This window comes from Procambarus clarkii, chromosome 83, assembly GCF_040958095.1.
Source record: "Procambarus clarkii isolate CNS0578487 chromosome 83, FALCON_Pclarkii_2.0, whole genome shotgun sequence".
In the NCBI taxonomy this organism is placed as follows: domain Eukaryota; kingdom Metazoa; phylum Arthropoda; class Malacostraca; order Decapoda; family Cambaridae; genus Procambarus; species Procambarus clarkii.
Window position 1 is genome coordinate 12,976,153 of NC_091232.1, and position 21,653 is coordinate 12,997,805.

Consider the following 21,653-nt stretch of genomic DNA (forward strand, 5'->3'; position numbering starts at 1 on the left):
CATGATTATACAACAGGAATATATGACAAGCATGTATGACTATAGTTCAGATTCAAGTCAAGCATATACGATAGTATAGCACGTATACATTCCGGGCATGTATGACTGTATGGCTTGTGTATCTTGCTCTTTTTATGCCAATATTCAACAAAGTTAATGTTTTCCTGTGTATTTGTTTATTTTTAATTGTGTTTGTGTGTTTGTTCACAAAGTTATGGGTAAATCTACGTATTACTCATACTTATAGTTGTCTTATTACTTGTGCAAGTTTGGCTATATATATATATATATATATATATATATATATATATATATATATATATATATATATATATATATATATATATATATATTGTGACGATAATCTCTTTCAAGAAAGATTGAGCCTGCTCTTCCCTACTTAAAGTTACGTCAAGTTAACAAGTATAAGATGCTACATTCAAGATACGTCACCAGTAGCACAAACGTTTTGACCAGGAGGCAAAACGTACCCAAGATCTCCCCTTGAATATTGTATACACGTATTGTGACGATAATCTCTTTCAAGAGAGATTGAGTCTGCTCTTCCCTACTTAAAGTTACGTCAAGTTAACAAGTATAAGATGCTACATTCAAGATACGTCACCAGTAGCACAAACGTTTTGACCAGGAGGCAAAACGTACCCAAGATCCCCCCTACTCCACACACCCTCCACGCCGGCTCGTCGTCAACCAGCAAACTACCCATCCCAGCCTGCCTGCTCCTGATTGGTGACTCGCCGACCGCGCACCTGCACATTGCACCTCAGCGCCATCTACACGAGTCGACGTCTGAGCCTGACCAGCTATCAACTTCAGAATATTCTTTGTGCTCTTAGAGTTGACATCTCTCTCTGGCATACTAAGCTCTCTGGCTTTCGTATACTAAGGGAGGTCTCAGCTAAAGCCGATATTCTCAGCACCATTTACCCATTATAATATTTATTCTATTGTGTTTTTGCATTTATCTTTGTCATTTTATTGCACCAGTCATTTCCCCGAGATTTGTCTTTATTTTCATTTATGTTTAATGTAAATATATTAAAGTTTCATTGTTCATACTTTGTGTTTTACGTGTTCCTCCCTCTAACTTACCACAGACAACAGGCAAGCAGTCTATCTTTTTTTTGTAAGTGTGACCAGGCATTGCCACCTGCCATTGGAGGACTGCCGAACATCTATACTCCAACACTTTCCCGTCACAATATATATATATATATATATATATATATTATATATATATATATATTATATATATATATATATATATATATATATATATATATATATATATATATATATATATATATATATATATATATAATGTCTTCTATATAAGATTATATAATTGTAATGTTCGTTGTCTTCTCCGTAACAACGCCTTTTGACGTCAAAATCGCCAACGAAAAAAATATGACGTACTATCATTCTTCCATCCTTCCTTCGTACTAAGATCCTTCCGGATGTTACGGCGTCAAAAACGCGACTGTTTTGTTGCGTACTAGCATAACCAACCCACCTAACCTACCGAGGCCCAGGCACAGAAAACGCCAATATTATGGTGTTTAAATTTGTACAAATACGCGGCATTTTAAACGGACTGGTGGATTGCGTAAAAAACGCGACGCATTTTCTCCATAACTTTTTATATATGTACATATATATATATATATATATATATATATATATATATATATATATATATATATATATGTCGTACCTAGTAGCCAGAACGCACTTCTCGGCCTACTATGCAAGGCCCGATTTGCCTAATAAGCCAAGTTTTCCTGAATTAATATATTTTCTCTAATTTTTTTCTCATGAAATGATAAAGCTACCCATTTCATTATGTATGAGGTCAATTTTTTTTTATTGGAGGTTAAATTAACGTAGATATATGACCGAACCTAACCAACCCTACCTAACCTAACCTAACCTATCTTTTTAGGTTAGGTTATGTTAGGTAGCCGAAAAAGTTAGGTTAGGTTAGGTTAGGTAGGTTTGTTGTCGAAAAAACATTAATTCATGAAAACTTGGCTTATTAGGCAAATTGGGCCTTGCATAGTAGGCTGAGAAGTGCGTTCTGGCTACTAGGTACGACATTATATATATATATATATATATATATATATATATATATATATATATATATATATATATATATATATATATATATATATATATATATATATATATATATATTATATATATATATATATATATATATATATATATATATATATATATATATATATATATATATATATATATATATATATATATATATATATATATATATATATTGTTAATGTTTTAAACAAACTATTATTAGCAATATAAGCCGGTTTAAACTGGATATCGTGTACGATAACTCCTGTATCATACAGACAGGTTGTACGTCTGGCAGCGGGGAACCCGCAGAATGACAACAATGGCTATCGTTGGATATCCTGCTTCAACTTTCTCCTCTCTGGTTCATCTCGCTTTCGTCAACCGGCTATTCCGAGCTGTTTCTTGCTATCCCTTGTATATCACGTTATCCATTATTGCTCTTTCAGTGTACTTGGGTTTCCAGAATAAGATAATATAGGAAGATATGAGTTCGGACGATAATCTATGAAAAACACGATTTCTTCAATAGAATTTGACTGGGAATATATAGTTTCTCTGGGCGTAAAATCGTTTTTTTAGGTTGAAAGTGACCTTACGAGGATACAGTAGAGCCCACCTATTTCTACCCACACAACTGTGACTGCCGGAGGGAGTGCCTGCTCTTGGGCCCCACCTTTTCAGTTGGATGTCATCGATTTCGATAGTGTTTATGGTTTGTACATGGTTTTGTATCCACTATATATCTGTTATATCTACATTTAGATATACGTCTGATTTTAGCCTAAATTTGACTTCTCTTAGGCTAAATAAATATTTCGCTAAGTCTCTATGACACGTCTGCATCTTGGCTACAATTCATGGCCTTTATTAGGATCTCTTAGGATGTTATACGTCGCAGTCATGTCCCCTTTGTTTGTAACCTTACGTACTCACATAAAGTTACATTATTACATTGCCTTATGTAATTTAATAAAATCCATTCCATTCAATTACTCATTTTCCAGTTATCTTAGTTCTAGAGCCAGTCTTGAGGCATTCACAGCTTCTCGAGTGATGTCATGCTCATGTCCATGTCTTTAGGTGCGGGTTCCATGCAGGAGCTGCGTACCCCGATACTTATCTCGTGTAGCTTGTGTACACATCACGAACCTTTACTGATACTCTTTCATGCGCTATTTGCTGCTTAACCTCGATGAATTCAAGTGCTTAAAACAATAGATTCCAATCCTTTGATGGGATTACTCGGTACTTATAAAACTCGTGTGACATGAGAAGTAAAGTAACAGGAGTTTAATATAAGTGAATTGACTGTGAGTTATCAGGTCAGTTATTACGAGCAGTTACTTGTGGCTTCCACAGCTTCTAGCACCTAAGCATCACTGTTGAAGATCTATTACAGTTTCTAGAACATGAGAATCTTGTTATCTTGTTGAGAATCTACAGTTTCCTGGATCTAAGGATCACTGTCAAGGATCTTGGCTACTACAACACTTAGAACCTAAGATTCACTGCTGAGAATGTGGCTATTGAAATTTCTCAAACTTAAGCAGCGCTGTTAGAGGATCTAACTATAGCAATATCAAGCACCTAGAGAGCTATGCAACATGCAACAACCACAGAGGGCTGCAACTGGTCAGAACACATAAAGAACACGTATTGCAGAGTTCTTCACTCTGGTTCGTGTAATTTACTAACACATATTGTTGTTCTTGTTCTCCTCCTTATGAAGACATCTACTTACACTTCAAAATACTGACACTTGTCACACAGCTTCCACCACTCTGTAACCAGTCCTCGATACAGCGCCTGTATCCATACTATCTTGTGTATGCCCCAGCCATACATGGGGTCGGTGCCTGTGTATGACTCAGCCATACATGGCGTAAGTGCCTGTGTATGACTCAGCCATACATGGCGTCGGTGCCTGTGTATGACTCAGCCATACATGGCGTCGGTGCCTGTGTATGCCCCAGCCGTACATGGCGTCGGTGCCTGTGTATGCCCCAGCCATACATGGCGTCGGTGCCTGTGTATGCCCCAGCCGTACATGGCGTCGGTGCCTGTGTATGCCCCAGCCATACATGGCGTCGGTGCCTGTGTATGCCCCAGCCGTACATGGCGTCGGTGCCTGTGTATGCCCCAGCCATACATGGCGTCGGTGCCTGTGTATGCCCCAGCCGTACATGGCGTCGGTGCCTGTGTATGCCCCAGCCATACATGGCGTCGGTGCCTGTGTATGCCCCAGCCATACATGGCGTCGGTGCCTGTGTATGCCCCAGCCGTACATGGCGTCGGTGCCTGTGTATGCCCCAGCCATACATGGCGTCGGTGCCTGTGTATGACTCAGCCATACATGGCGTCGGTGCCTGTGTATGCCCCAGCCATACATGGCGTCGGTGCCTGTGTATGACTCAGCCATACATGGCGTCGGTGCCTGTGTATGCCCCAGCCATACATGGCGTCGGTGCCTGTGTATGCCTCAGCCATACATGGCGTCGGTGCCTGTGTATGCCTCAGCCATACACATCGTCGGATCTTTAACATATCTAACGGTCGAACAATCCACAACGCAAGTGGATTGTTAGATTGTAAGAGTTTCTCGTTGAAAGAATATTTTAACAACACACAGAGGCGCAAAATATAATTCATGTTCTCGGTTTGTAAGCTTCACTTTCCTTCGTGAAATCATATTGTCCCTTAACTCATGTTTGTTCCCTAATTTAGATTTGTCACTTAACTCATACTTTAACATTTTCCACTGCTTATTTAATCAATATTGATGACGTATCTTACAATTGTCACACAATTTGTACAAGAAACCTAACTCGTTCTTGTTCAGTTAACTATAACCAATAGTTAACTATGAACTAAAAACCTAACTATAACCATTAACAAATTGTCAGTTGCTGCACTTGTAACTGTAGTGGTCATCTATTCGATGAGTTGATGATTCACAATTTAGCAGACTCATTTCCGGATTGTACGTTGTTGAAAATTTCCCACAACAATCTTTTCTTTCAGTTAGCATTCACGACAACTATCATTTCCGTAAGATAACATCCTGGACAACTATCACTTCTGGTAGTTAACATTCCCGACAACTGTCACTTCCGGTAGTTACCACTTCCAACAACTATTGCTGTTGGTAGCTTCCAATACGCAAACTATGGAAATCATTGTAATGTAACGTAATATAATTACACAATACCATTCAACAGAAGCATAACCGAAGCCATGGGATGGAAATACAGAATATAAATAAGGAAAATATAATGAAGTTAAAGATGTAAGTGAAAACGACAAACAGAATACAAGGAAAAAAGAACAAGACGGCAAAGGAGAGAAAAGCGAGTAAAAGATATAAAAAAATAAGTAGAAAAGACGAAACGAACGAGGTAGTAAGAGAAGGAGACGAGACACAAAACATAAGAAGGTCGAGGTATCCAAGAAAAACTAATTAGACATGAGCTAGGTACTGTGGGTGGCGGACGGGCGAACAGGTGAGCCGTCCTCGGGCCAGATTCACGAAGCAGTTACGCAAGTACTTACGAACCTGTACATATTTCCTGAATCTTTGACGGCTTTAATTACATATATTAAACACTTTACAAACTTGAAAACTTCCCAATCAACTGTTGTTATTGTTATAAACAGCCTCCTGGTGCTTCGGAGCTCATTAACTCTTTAATAATTGTAAACAAAGCCGCCAAAGATTGAGAAAAGATGTACAAGTTCGTAAGTACTTGCGTAACTGCTTTGTGAATCTGGCCCCTGATGGGCCCTCACCAGCCACAGGATCGTCTCTACTTGGCCTCTTGGCCTGACCTTCGCAAGCAGCCACAAGGTAAAAGTTAACGTGTTTACATGTGATGTGTTCTTAGTGTTGTGTGATGGCGTGATTGTTCCTGTCACCTCATGTGCGCCTGTAGCTTCTCCTGAACCTGTTGTGGCTTCTGTGGATACAGTAATACTTGTACTCTCTGCCTTCTAAATGCCTGTAGCATTATTTGTATACTGAATTTCCTCTGTAACAGGTAGTTTTTCTTGCATTTTATCGTTTCTTGTGTATCTTTTAGCTTCACACGTTTCCTGTAGTTTCGTCTATATCCTGCAGTTTCACCTGTAGCTTTGCTGTATTCTGTATCTTGTAACCTGTAGCTGTCCTATTTCCTTTAGTTTAACCTTTAAAAGTTATAAACAATATAAATTATCTTTGTTCATTTGATACATCACGTTATTGTGATTTCAGTGTGCTTTGAAAGTTATAGTTTTCCTGTTTCCTGTAATCCATTAATCCTGCACTTGTGTCCTGTAATTGTGCCTGTATCCTCTACTTTTGCATGGTATCCTATAGATGTATCCTCAAATTATGCATGTATCATGCAGTTTTGCATTAAAGACTTCATATTCGCCTGTAGCTTCAAGTGTACTTGTGATTTGCTACGTGCCTTCACCTGTACCTGTATTTTGAACTCTTTTGAACGCCTGTACCTGCAGTTTCACCTGTACCTGCAGCTTCACCTGTACCTGCAGCTTCACCTGTACCTGAAGCTTCACCTGTACCTGAAGCTTGACCTGTACCTGAAGCTTGACCTGTACCTGCAGCTTGACCTGTACCTGCAGCTTGACCTGTACCTGCAGCTTGACCTGTACCTGCAGCTTGACCTGTACCTGCAGCTTCACCTGTACCTGCAGCTTGACCTGTACCTGAAGCTTGACCTGCACCTGCAGCTTCGCCTGCACCTGAAGCTTGACCTGTACCTACAGCTTCGCCTGTATTTGCAGCTAGGTTAAATATGTAGCACACCCATGCATCTAGATAAGATTTTACCTGTTGAAATACATGTAACTGAACTTGCTTCTGTAACTGCCCCTATTTCTGCATTTACATCCTATTTCTAGAATAAGCTAATGTGTGGATATCGAACAACCCGGTATAGGTTCAATGCCTTATACTCATATAAAAACAACTTATGATCACTCACCAGTTTACTGTTGTAATTGTTTTCAGCCAACAACAACACTATTTACCATTAAATCACTCTTACTTTTTATTTCTTTTATATATATTGTTTTTCTGTTAACTGTTAATGTCTCTATCTCAGGCAACCGGTCAACGACACAGACGGGACACACGGGGTGGTGCCTGTCGAGTTAGGACACTAATATCTCACTTATAACTGGCCGGTAGAGAGTGTGGGTGAGGCAGAGCTGCGAGAGAAACTCTGTGGAGACACCACGAGAAGTAGAGGTAACGGGGACCGCTGTATACAACGCCACGCCGCGACTGGTACACTCTTCCAGGGGCTCCAGGCCGCGGTTCAGACAAGAGGTGCTGGTGAAAGCTACGACCACCACCACTACTACCCTATCCCGTCGCCCTCCGCCCTCCCCACCATCACCACCATCACCACCACAACCTTCACCTTCATGAGAGAGAAAGAAGGAGAAAGAGAGAGAGACAAAGGCGCCACTTGATATTAAACAAAACAGGAATATTTTTGTATTGTTCTTCACTTCGTGTGGGTTTTAAGGTATCATAAGCTTACAAGGGCGTCCTTCCTGGGCCTTAAAATAAACAATCTCGACACAACTTTCACCTTCATGAGACCGTAACCACCTGCCAGACGGACCCGGGCGACCATGAAGCTTCTTTCATGTTTCTTTCTTTTCTAATAATGTCTTGCTGGCGGTGAGCAGTGCGCCTACTTCGCCTTCATTGTATGTGTGTATGTTTATGTTTATATACCCACCTATTTGTGATTGCGGGGGTTGAGCTCTGGCTCTTTGGTCCTGCCTCTCAACCGACAATCAACAGGTGGTGTGTGTGTGTGTGTGTGTGTGTGTGTGTGTGTGTGTGTGTGTGTGTGTGTGTGTGTGTGTATGTGTATGTGTGTGTGTGTATGTGTATGTGTGTATGTGTGTATGTGTATGTGTGTGTGTGTATGTGTGTATGTGTGTGTGTATGTGTGTATGTGTGTGTGTGTGTGTGTGTGTGTGTGTGTGTGTATGTGTGTATGTGTGTATGTGTGTATGTGTGTGTGTGTGTATGTGTGTGTGTGTGTGTGTGTGTGTGTGTGTACTCACCTAGTTGTGTTTGCGGGGGTTGAGCTCTGGCTCTTTGGTCCCGCCTAAGGTTTGGTCCTGTGTGTGTGTGTGTGTGTGTGTGTGTGTGTGTGTGTGTGTGTGCTTCATCCATATTCTTCAAACATAAGTAAAATTTCAACAGAATCTAAACCCCTGACCTACCCTAACTAATGCTTAAATGTGCACAATATGCTAATATAAAATAATATTATTTATATATGATAAAATTCCAGTTTTGATTGAACAATAAACAAGAACGTTTCGGTCCGTCCCGGACCAATATCACAATCGATAATGGTCCAAGACGGACCGAAACTCCTCATCTTTTAGAGACTTGAAGTAGAACGAAACTAATATTTCTATCGTAGTCCGTGTTTTTGACGTGTTCATATCAGGTGTCGTTTATTTTTTGTTCTTCTAAGTAGCAGTTGTACTAGCAGTAGTAAGTAATAGTTGTAGCCGTATTCCAAGACTCGCCGCTTGAGTTAATGTTATTACAATGTAGAAATACTGTGTTTATATATCTGTATTCAAAATTAAGGTGGTTATTACACCTTAATTTAGATACTCAGTTTCCACCTGTGTCCCCTTCCATTTCAGGTTCCATTTGGAACACGAACAATTAGCATCACTGCTGGTGCCGACTAGTCGTTCTGCTCAACAGCGCCGCGCAGCCCATGCTAAACAACACAGCACCTGATAACTATTCAGGAACCATTGAGAGAGAGTGATCACAGGGTTTAAGTACTCGTGCCCCTTAGTGAAACTTCTGGTACCACGTGACCAGTTTCGGGCACTTGGTAACCCTTGAGAGTTGCTTCTCAAGGAACTTGTAGATTGCACATGGAGAGTCACAATAACGTGTCTGAAAAATGTTGACCAAACCACACACTAGAAGGTGAAGAGACGACGACGTTTCGGTCCGTCCTGGACCATGATCTTGGGCCACAATCAAGTTAATAGTGGTCCAGGACGGACCGAAACATCGTCGTCTCTTCACTTTCTAGTGTGTAGTTTGGTCAATAATTTGTTGATTGTTCCTCAGGGCCCTTCAGTAGCCTGTTGGAACACTGAGTTCTTTATCAGAATCCCTACGAGTTGCTTACACGAAAAACTATTCTGTTGGAAAGCAGGAAGGCGTAAACGTCAGTGGTGTGATCTGACACGTTATATCATACTGGTCGTAAACAGCTCACGGTGGTCTGAGGTTACCCAAGTCTTGCCGATCTCTCGACGTTTGGGCTGCATTACAAGACAGGTTCTGTGGTCCGCGAAAGTTTCGTTACGTACGTTGTGATTTATGTTCAAAATAACGTTGAGTTTTAGGGTAACTATTCACTCAATATCACAGTGGTCGGAGATTTACGAGTTACCTAACTAATGCTTAAGTGGGTTTATGCTAGACACTAACTCTGACCTGCGAAGGCTGACCCCACGAAGATGGAAGTTAAAGATTATGAATAAAGATTACAGTCTCCGTGGTGTAGTGGTAAGACACTCGCCTGGCGTTCCGCGAGCGCTATGTCATGGGTTCGTATCCTGGCCGGGGAGGATTTACTGGGCGCAATTCCTTAACTGTAGCCTCTGTTTAACGCAACAGTAAAATGTGTACTTGGATGAAAAAACGATTCTTCGCGGCAGGGGATCGTATTTCAGGGACCTGCCCGAAACGCTACGCGTACTAGTGACTGTACAAGAATGTAATGTAATATGGTAATTTTTCCCTAAGGTGATCTCCTTTCTCTTCTCACTTAACTGGTCCCGATATGCACGGAGGGTGACGATCCTTTGCTACGAACTACCGTCTAATTAGCCTGACGTCGATAATGGGGACGTTCTCAGAGGAAGTAAGTAATTATCAAGAGAAGGCGCCAAGCCGTTCTCCGAGGAAATAATAGCGAATTCAGTAAGAAAACATCTTGAGGCAAGGGCCTGATAAAGGACTTAAGTCATGCACGTACGGTCAAACAGCGCCGGAAGTGAGCTGTAGCTGCAGGAGTTGACGGAATAAGTGAAAGCTCCTCCACACTGCTCCTACAACGGTGATGAACGGGAGAGGAGGCGGAAATTCCAGAAAATATACTTTTTTCAATTCTGCCAGTGAAAGGATTATATTCACAAACATCTTGCCCAACTTCCTTTGGGGGTAAAAGTGATTGTAATTCCTTGTAATGTACATCCTTTTCTTGATGACATAAAAAGCACAAAATTATAGGGAATCCCTGGGTTGCTGTGGATCAGTAGCAGACTGTCAGTATAATATTATTAGAACATGTGGCGATTGTTTGACGCCTCTTCTGTACATATGGACGCAGAAAGGCTTTCCTTTAAAACAGGTTCGTGAGCCTGCGTGATGCATATACTCAGAGCGAGATCTTTCAGTATCTGTACGAGGAGAAAGCACTAAGCCATTACGAGTGTACTGCACTTAAAGGGAAGAATAAAGAGATAAGCATTTAGGATAGGACAGAGGGAAGGAATAGTACCCAACCACTTGGACGGTCAGGGATTGAACGCCAACCTGCAAGAAGCGAATCGTCCCTCTACCGTCCAGTACAAGTGCTTGGGCGATTCGCGTGTGTATTAAAACACCCCGGGCAAGATCTTTCTGTGTGGCATGAATGATCTTTATGAGTATGTTCAAAAAGCTTTCGTTACATCGTTATGGTGAGACAATATTTTCTGGTTATGAAGAGCACAATATTAGAAATCTAGTCGAACACCGCAAGTCATCAAAATGAAATTATCATATTCTCACATTCAAACTCTTACACTCACATGCATAACACAGACACAGTACAGTACATTAGACAACCAACGATTAGAAAGGCGGAGTCCAGGAGCTAGCAGCTCGATCCTGCAGGCGCAAATAGTAGTAAATTCACATCTTAGTCGATTGAAGATTTATAGATGTGACCCAAGAGCAGAAGCTCAACGCCCTGCAAGGTGATCCAGGTGAGCCAAGTGAGCCAAGTGAGCCAAGTGAGCCAGGTGAGACAGGTGAGCCGGGTGAGCACACCTCGTAGCAAGCCCCCGGCTACCTGTCCCCACTCCGGCTACCACACTCACAGGCTGGTCATAAAAGTATTTGTGTGTACGTCTGATACCATACTACTTGTGAAGGAGGAAATGTATATGTTTACCTCTCAGAATGTTTGGTAATATGTTTATTTGTGATGTGTGTCTATGTATATATTAACACGTTGTACTGAATGGGGTGAGAATAGCTTGAGCTACCTTATCCCTTTGTGTGTATTTTACCTCAATAAACTTATATCAATTTCAATTTCAATTTCTCACAGGCTCTTTGGCAACTTCCGACATTGAATATGCTTACACTACGAGCTGGTGGCCGCACCGGCGGACTGGTTGGCAACACACATCTGGGTCATCCCTGTGAAAACACCCTTCAGGGATATTCCATGTAATGTTTACACCCATACTTGCCAAGCCAAGCCAGGGGAAAGTGGACGCGTGGTTATGAGAGAGTGAGGGAGGGAGACGAAGAAGTGGGAGGGGATGGTGAGGGGGGGGGAGATGTGGTGGTTGAAATGGAAATTGAGAATTTAGGAGAAAGGGTTAAGCCAGTGTGGGTGTCAATAACAGAGGGAGAGGAAGGAACGGAAAATGTAGTCAGAGATGTAGGAATGTTGAGAGAGAAGGAATGAGATAAGAGCACAGAAATGTAGGAAAAGTGAGGCAAAAAGAAAAAGGAAGGGGAAGCGACGAATAATGGAAAGGAGCAGGAGAGAAAACAGATAAGACAAAGTGTCGCTTTCTGGCAATTCAGGAAAATACCGTCTGCCCGGCCCTCTCTCTCTCTCTCTCTCTCTCTCTCTCTCTCTCTCTCTCTCTCTCTCTCTCTCTCTCTCTCTCTCTCTCTCTCTTTCTCTCTCTCTCGTGTCTGACTCTTGTCATCGTCTCCGGAAAATCAAATACAAGTACAAATGAGTGTGTGTGCTTGTGTAACTATGTATGTGTTTTTGTGTATCTATGTATGTGTTTTTGTGTATCTATATGTGTTTCTTAGTATGGGAGTGTATATGTGTATGTGAGTGTATTTTAAAATACTATGCATCCATATACATTAGTTAAAGTCTTCACTGAGCAAAAAGCAGATTTCTGTACCATATTTCAGTCATGGGAAGATCAGAGAAGGCTGAGCGCATGACAAGTAGAACAGGGAGATTATTCGCGCCTCCACAGGTGTGAATGACCTACATTCATCTGTAACACGCTCACCGCCATCTCTGTCATCCTTTGCACCATCTCCATCTTACTGCATGGTGACGAATCCCAGATATTGCGACGTTATTACATTTTTAGAATCGTAGACCATTAGTGTAGAGGGATAGTTAGTCTAGGGATTTTGGCATGATTGTGTGACCTTTTATCCGGATACCACTGTCTTAAAATAATTCTTCGAGGAGGTTGCTCTTATGTAAGAAGAACAAATATTGTTTGAACCAAATCTGTTTGTTATAGGATTGGTAAGTTCATCAAAATGTAATGAAAGTTAGTTTATTTTCCTTAAGAGTATTCGAACTTGTTTCATAGAATATGTTATTAAAATTAAATGAGAAAAGGAACTTTCGCTGACCTGAAAGCTGACTTTCACTCAACAAACGGAAAACTTATTCTAAAACACCCGAACCACTTTTGGGTTTACAGGGAAATTGGTGTCGTATTTATTTGACTTACACAAGTGAGTTACTAGTTGTCCCCACCCCTAGGTCTCCCCACCATAACCTGGTTCCTCCCTCACACCCTCCAACATGACCTGGTTCCTCCCTCACACTCTCCAACATGACCTGGTTCCTCCCTCACACCCTCCAACATGATCTGGTTCCTCCCTCACACTCTCCACCATGACCTGGTTCTTCCCTCACACACTCCCCCATGACCTGGTTCCTCCCTCACACCCTCCACCATGACCTGGTTCCTCCCTCACCCTCCAACATGACCTGGTTCCTCCCTCACACTCTCCACCATGACCTGGTTCCTCCCTCACACCCTCCAACATGATCTGGTTCCTCCCTCACACCCTCCACCATGACCTGGTTCCTCCCTCACACTTCACCATGACCTGGTTCTTCCCTCACACTTCACCATGACCTGTTTTTTCCCTCACACTTCACCATGACCTGGTTCCTCCCTCACACTCCCCACCATGACCTGGTTCCTCCCTCACACCCTCCAACATGACCTGGTTCCTCCCTCACACTCTCCAACATGACCTGGTTCCTCCCTCACACCCTCCAACATGACCTGGTTCCTCCCTCACACTCTCCACCATGACCTGGTTCCTCCCTCACACTCTCCAACATGACCTGGTTCCTCCCTCACACCCTCCAACATGACCTGGTTCCTCCCTCACACTCTCCACCATGACCTGGTCCTCCACTTCACAGACCGCCATCACCAGCTTCAGCTCTGAAGTACCGTCATTGCTTCTTCTGATATAAGTGATTCCATGGATGGAGTTCTTGGCCTCACACTGCTCCCAGTATTGGTGCACAGGTGCACCTCACGGGCCTGCTCAAGCTGTTGTTTGGCTATGTAGATAGCCAAACAACAGCTATATAACATCTAAATATAAATATAACAACATCTAAGTATTGCCAATACTAATAATCGATAAAAAGCTTGTTTAAATAACAAGCTTGTTGTTATTTGTGCTCAACAGACAAAATTACAAAGTAAATGTCCATGTGTAAAACGGGACGAATCTTTTCCTTCATGTCAGTGTTAGTATTTTGCAGTTATTAACATTGTAGCTTCAGATCATAACCTACATGAACTATAAACATTCCTGATGGTCCCTGTCTATAAGAATTTTTTTATTTGCATATAAAAATATTCAGTAGATTATCTCATTTTGAATCTGAATACTTTTTTCAGTATTATATTACATTTCCTAAGTAATTTAATCAAGTTAATTAATTTATTTATTTATTTATTTTTTATTTTTTTTTTATTTTTTTTTTTTTTGAGATATATACAAGAGTTGTTACATTCTTGTAAAGCCACTAGTACGCGTAGCGTTTCGGGCAGGTCCCTGGAATACGATCCCCGCCGCGAAGAATCGTTTTTTCATCCAAGTACACATTTTACTGTTGCGTTAAACAGAGGCTACAGTTAAGGAATTGCGCCCAGTAAATCCTCCCCGGCCAGGATACGAACCCATGACAGAGCGCTCGCGGAACGCCAGGCGAGTGCAGTGCAAAGGGAAGCCAAGAGTGCAGTTTGAGGGTGCTACATGGGTACTAAATTAATTAATATTTAAGATTATATATCTTATTATAGACAATTTATATGAACTGTTAAAAAACACAACCAGGTTGTCGCTTATGTTATGTTTGCCACAATGTATCCAACACTCAAGTTCTACTCTAAAGAAGTCAACAAACACCATTAACACAATAAAACATAGTTTATGCACCATTTTATATCAATGGTATGTTCAGTATATCTACATATCAGGTACGAACTTCTGACAAAATGCGAAGAAAAAACAACTAATATATTCTTCTTATTCTGTGATGTTTTTTTTATAATGTAAATATACCTGTTCATGAGATCATGCAGAATCCGTAAATACCAATATATTTCTCACCAGTATTTGAGAATAATAACAGACAACCATTAACAATAGGAGCAGTTACGTCTTTGGTTGACCGTGTTGGACAGAGGTGGCATTAGATCTAGACTAATGTTGAATGTACATGCTCTAGAAAGACTTTCTTCCGCCGATTTAATTTATGAAAACAAGGTTTTAACGCTGTATTGACTCAGTATTGACGCTGTATTAACGCTGTATTGACGCTGTATTGACGCTGTATTAACGCTGTATTGACGCTGTATTAACGCTGTATTAGATAATTGACAGTTTTGTCAAAACTATTTATTTTATTATTTTCGGGGAAATTGCTTAGTGAGTAACCAATCAGTGCACATACCTGGGACTGCCTTACCAATCATTACACATAACTGGTGCTACTTAACCTATCAGTACACACATGCCTGTTGCTACAGTAATCAATCAGTTAACATACCTGGCTCAAGAGTGGATCCGTAGCTGCCGAGGAAGGTCATTCAGGCTCATCGCATTGTTCACGTGGATGAAATCGGTGCAATTATGGCACTAACAACCTTTTTCAAGGTCCCGAGCATCAGTTAAAACAATTGAGTCACTTAAGGGTTCATATATAGACCAGAAAATATTTCATTTATCCACTTATTTATTATTCTATTTTCGAATCGCTGGCAAAGATTCCATTGTAAATTAAAGGTTTTGTTCCACTCACACGTAAGATATAAAAACACATATATCTCTTATATTAAACGTTCACAATGGATAAACAGTATTAAATACCCATAAATTAAACTTCAAGCAATATTGTATGGGTGATATAATAAAATCAAGAAATATTTACATTAATGATTATATAATCCCCGTTATCAGATGCTCAAAGTATTACATCTCGCAAATGATTATCTGATATCACAGATGTCTATATTATATCATAGATGCCTATATGACATCAATGACGCTTTTTACATACAGACATCCATGATATCAGATACCCATAATATCAGTGACCAAAGGTACCACCACCAACGATATTCAAGGGCCAGGTGAGAGAGCCCCCCGACTACACGTGGCCGACGCCTCCTTACGACTGAGGCAAAGGTGGTAACACTGTAGACACCTCAGGTAGTGTTGCCCTACTCTGCTGCCTCTCTTCCCCCTCCCCACCTCCCCCAGAACGACCATTTGGCTCGTTTCCCACAATGTCGTTTACCCTGCGATCTATACATCGCTGATTTCAATAAATCTCTTAGAACGAATGAATGAAGATAAGAATAAAGTGGAAAGAGATTTCCCAATAGGGAACAGGGAGGAGTGAACTTAAATACTCGCAGAAGTTGCTGGGTGGTTTCAAGTCCCGTTGGTCGGTTCCAGTTGGACAGCCGCGGGAGGATTTGCTGCAATTCAGTAAGTTGATGAGTTCAGCCATCCAGCTGGACCACGGTAGGTCCTTCGCCTGCTATAGGGAAGCTGAACTGAGAACTTTTGCTTCATGATGCCTGGTCATAAGTGGACACACGTTGATAGTAAGTTCCAACTGAATGAGATACAGTTTGCTTCTTGTTTCAGGGTGAAATTCGCGAAGGCACATAATCTGCAAGGCACACTTATTATAATAATTACTATTATATATTTATTTTTTTGTAAAGACGTCTTGGTATATATGGTACAAGTCAAGTGTGTTGTTGTTATTACAAAGAATGTTTGTGTTTACGGAACGTAGGCAACCCCATCCTCGAGTTCGTCCAAACTGTTGTCGTCCCCAAAGGCGAATATGTAGATTTGTTCGTCAGGTGTTATAAAAGCCGTCTTATCTTGAATAATAATAATAGTTTTTTATGTATTGGGTTTAATGATAGTTTTATGTATGGGGTTTGAGTATATAGTTAGGCGTAATTTAGGTTAAGTGCTCTGGTGCTGTTGGCATTTATTTGTATATAAGACTACGTTGGTGAAGCATTTAGCGAAATGGGGTTCAGACATATGAAGTGAGCGAAGCACTTGTCGAGAATACTTCGAAAGTAGCCATTTATGAGTCATTGTAAAGTTTTTTTTTATATAAACAGGGAGTGCAGCTTTTGGACTAACGAGTATTTTGCTAATGTTTATTAGTTTGGGCTGTTCAAATATAATGAGTGAACCCCTTTTTCAGAAAATGCCGACAATGTTGGCGTTTGTAAACAATGCGCAATACTGGCGAATGAACTGAACCCTGTGGTACTCCACCTGACGTTTCTCCAGTCTGATACATTGCCTCTGATTACTGCCTTCAAATTTCTGACAGTAAGATAATCTTAGAATGTTAGAAGCCTCCTTGTCACTCCTCGAGTATGTTCCAGTTTTCAGAACAACCTCTTACGTGCGACTGTCGAAAGCCATTTTTAGGTCCAGATAAATGCAGTCAACCTTACAATCTCTTACTTTTAAAATTTGTGGCGCTATCGTGGAAATTAAGTAGATTTGTGTGTGTGTGAGTTTATTTACCGTTTGTGTCTGCAGAATCAAGCTATTAAGCTCTTGGACCCCGCCTTTTAAACCAATCTATTTTTCCTCTATTACGTCTACTACAAATATTTCTCTATAACACACTCACTCACACACACACACACACACACACACACACACACACACACACGCACACACAATCACCTGTTGATTGACGGTTGAGAGGCGGGACCAAAGAGCCAGAGCTCATCCCCCGCAAACACAACTAGGTGAGTACAACTAGGTGAGTACACACACATCTCCAGGAAACTGCCCGTAGTAGCTGTCTAACTCCCAGGCACCTATTTACTGGATCAGGGGCTTCAGGGTGAAAGAAACTTTGCCATTTGTGTCTGCCTCCGCCGGGAATCAAACCCGGACCATTAGGACTAGGACGCCATAGCGTTGTCCACTCAACCGCGAGGCCCCCCAGACAGGTGTGTGTGTGTTTAGTTTTCCTCTCAGTATTATGGCGTACATATTTGAGTGCATTAAGTGTGTGAGGACTATTTGGACACAGGTTTGTGTGCAGATGTGCGTGATCAGATTAGATTTACTACGTAGCAAAAATTATATAAGAATTCGATTTTTATAACGGAACATATTTGACGGGTTGACTGATTTTATTGAGTGACTAATTGACATAATGACAAACAGGACATGCATGCCTGATTTTCTTGACTAAAGGACTTTACTAATATACTTTTTAGAGTGATATTACTAATTAACTAACTTTTATTATTATTATTATTATTATTTTCTACCACAGAGTTCCTGATTAATAAATGATAGTCGAGAGTAAAAGTCTCTTCAGAGTTAAATTATCAAGCTAGCATTTCAATTTCTTTTTTTCAATTATGCACCCCATACCCACCCAGTGGGCGGTGGTGTAAAGGCACATAATCGGTTCTGGAACTGAACCCTCTAGTTCGTTTAGCTAAGCAAATAACAATCTTTTTACGTTAGTTACACAATTATTAATGTTATATATATATATATATATATACATGTACACATACTCATACATACATGTACATATATATACATATACATATATATGTACATACATATTTAATCACCTACACAAATACACACATCAATAATCTTTTGTATCACAAATGATTCAACAAGAGGCTCACAACAGTCACTATATAAGGCACTTTACAATTATAGCAGAGTCCGACTTGTGTAACAATTCCTGAAACAGATTCATATTTGATGTCCAAAGGTCTTGGAAAGGATGGGGCAAGAAGGATAGGAAGGGATGAGGCTTGGAAATTCGGTTGTCTGTCCACCTTGGGTTGGGACGTTCTCCGTGATATATATTGAGTACATGTACATCTCTCCATCCTGATATCTGGTATCAGGGGGCTTACCTCAGTGTTGTTACTCATATAATATTATTGTGTCAAGTTGAATATGAATAAATGCTCTGCAGTACCTAATGATCTTGTTGGATGGAACTGGTTGGATTAGGGAGCCGGTCGGCCGAGCTGACAGCACACTGGACTTGTGATCCTGTGGTCCTGGGTTCGATCCCAGGCGCCGGCGAGAAACAATGGGCAGAGTTTCTTTCATCCTATGCCCCTGTTACCTAGCAGTAAAATAGGTACCTGGGTGTTAGTCAGCTGTCAAGGGCTGCTTCCTGGGGGTGGAGGCCTGGTCGAGGACCGGGCCGCGGGGACACTAAAGCCCCGAAATCATCTCAAGATAACCTCAAGATCCAAATAACTTGGCAACTGGTGGTGCATGAAACGTTTCGTGTCACGAAAACTACAATTAATCACTGTTGAGAGGATCATATTGAATATTTATATCTTAAATCAATACAAATCAGATCAGTTTTATTTACTAGAATGATAATAATAATAATGCTAATTTATTAAAGTAGTTGGAAAAGTAAATAGTTAAGCCTGGTGGTGCGGACGTGAGACACATATGAACGACAGCGGCTCCATCCACTGAATAGTGTGGGTTGTGGTGTGGCGCTGAGAGGTTCGCGGGCAGTTCTCTGTTACATAGTTGTCTCGGCGGGAATTTCAATGTTCTCACAAACCTGTGCATGATTCAAGGCTAAGGCTTACACCGTATAACATTCCTTTGAAAGAAAAGCCGATCGTGGGTCTATTGATATATATATATAGATATATATTTTGAGTGACTAATGTGGAAAAAATATAAGTGAGCTGAAAACATTATTATCCAATAACCGGTTGCAGCTGCGGAAAGTATACTACATTATACTTTCCCACTAGAACGTTCTGGGAACCACTAGAACGTTCTTTCTCGTTGATATATCACACCACTTGTGTTGGTGTTTAGTATATTATATTAGATGATTGAAACTGTCTTGGTGCATCATACTCAAAACATATCAATCTTGAATATACAACTGGAATTTGAAGAATCATCAACCAGTCTGTGAAACACCTGATATTCACCAGCAAGTCTTCAGACAAAAGGTAAATTGATATTCTCATTTGATCTCATATACGAATTTTTCAGGTTTCTGCCTAATTTAAAGTTATGTGAAAGAATTCCAAAAGGCAGTCTTGTGAGACACTAGTATTTCCGTCAGTCATATAAGGGGTAAGTAGCCGTGACCTTGGTTCAGCAGACGATGTTTGTTGTTGTTTTAGATTCAGCTACTCGGAGCAAAAAGTTGCAAGTAGCACGGGCTATGGTGAGCCCGTCATGGACTTACCTGGCACAGGAGCGGGGCTGTATCTGTGTACAGCAGACACTGACCAGATAAGCCGGCCAAAATTGTGAATGAATGAAATGGGCGAGTCATAATTTATTTTAGAGCTTCAACATATAAAATATGATGTATATAGGAGGACGGTGTTTTAGTGAATTTAGGATTGTCCAGTTTTTTTTATCAACTGTCTTGACTATAGAAGAATTGTCAAATTTGTCGGCAATTGTCAAAATCTATCGAGGCAGTAAAAATAGTAAAGAAACTAATATTAGAAAAACTAATGCCAACCACATACAAGCGAATGCATCAATAGCGATCAATTTATCTATATCATATCATTGGATGTTCATCGCGTTGCTTCTTTACAATTCCTTTATTTCAGATAGTGTGCGGCTTCTCTAAATATTATCAATAATGAAAAATATATTTTTATGTAAAAATAATTTAAAATCTTGCAGTCATACATACATACATATAGAAACACAGACCAACATATATGCATACATACATACATTATGGAGAGAGAGAGAGAGAGAGATAGAAAGAGAGAGAGAGAGAGAGAGAGAGAGAGAGAGAGAGAGAGAGAGAGAGAGAGAGAGAGAGAGAGAGAGAGAGAGAGAGAGAGAGAGAGTTAGAGAGAGGATTACGTCCTTCATACATTATGCAGGACAGAGAAACAGATCTCCAGGGTCAGTAGCACTGTTCTTGGTGAAGACGGTATCACCTTTGATATTCTAAGACTAATAAGACATCAGACTAATAAGACTAATAAGACTAAGACTAAGACACATGTACTTGGTAATCCATTATTAGACCTGTTTAATGCGAGTTATATCACTGGGCAGCTGTCAGTATCATGGACCAGCAGTCATACTGTATCTGTACCAAAGCCTGGCCAACCTGATGCTTTTCGTTCCATCTCACTGACCAGTTGCATGTACAAAACCTTTGAGAGAATGGTGCTTAATAGATTATAGTGCAGAGTTAAAGAGAACATGTCACCTGATATCAATGGTTTCACACATGGTAAAAGTGTACACAACTGTATCTCAACCATTCTCACTGTTCATGGAGATAAAAGGCACAAGTACACAACATGTCTTGATTAGAAAATGCCTTTAATATTGCTAATAGGGAAGTGATTATGTATGAATTAGCGAGAATGGATATAGTAGAACAAATATTACAATGGATACGAGGCTATCTTACCAACCGGAAGTCCTCTGCACTGTTCCAAGGCTACAAGAATGAAACAAAATTAATGCAACTAGGCACCCCACAAGGGAGAGTACTCAGTCCTACCTTGTTTAATGTTCTGATTAATGCCTTACTAAAATAAATCCCAAATAGTCCGGCTAATATCACTATTAGCTATGCAGATGACATCCTTGTATATAATAAAACCCACCGCGAAATGCAAACAGTCTTAAATTGTATACATACAGCTTGTGAGAGCCTTGGTCTTGTAATCAAAGCTGCTAAAACTACGGTATCTAATAGACAAATTGGCAACCGCAAAAGTGGGAAACTTTAGATAGATAACATATCAATTGACTATATCTCTTCATTCAAATACCTGGTGTCTCTGTCCCTTATACCTCAACTGCAGTCAATAAGTTACATCAACAATGTAGAGACAGACTCAAGGCTCTCAGAACT

At 40.5% G+C, this 21,653-nt stretch overlaps 1 protein-coding gene across 1 annotated transcript in view; it reads right to left on the minus strand.

Annotated features, from left to right (window-relative positions):
- The window catches only part of LOC138358389 (uncharacterized), a 57,223-nt gene extending 41,287 nt beyond the window's left edge, over nucleotides 1-15,936 (minus strand). The window contains exon 1 of the mRNA XM_069316227.1: nucleotides 15,273-15,936. Within this exon, the coding sequence (XP_069172328.1) occupies nucleotides 15,273-15,312 (40 nt within the window). The 5' untranslated portion in view covers nucleotides 15,313-15,936. The remainder of the gene's footprint in view (nucleotides 1-15,272) is intronic.
- Nucleotides 15,937-21,653: the final 5,717 nt, after the last annotated feature.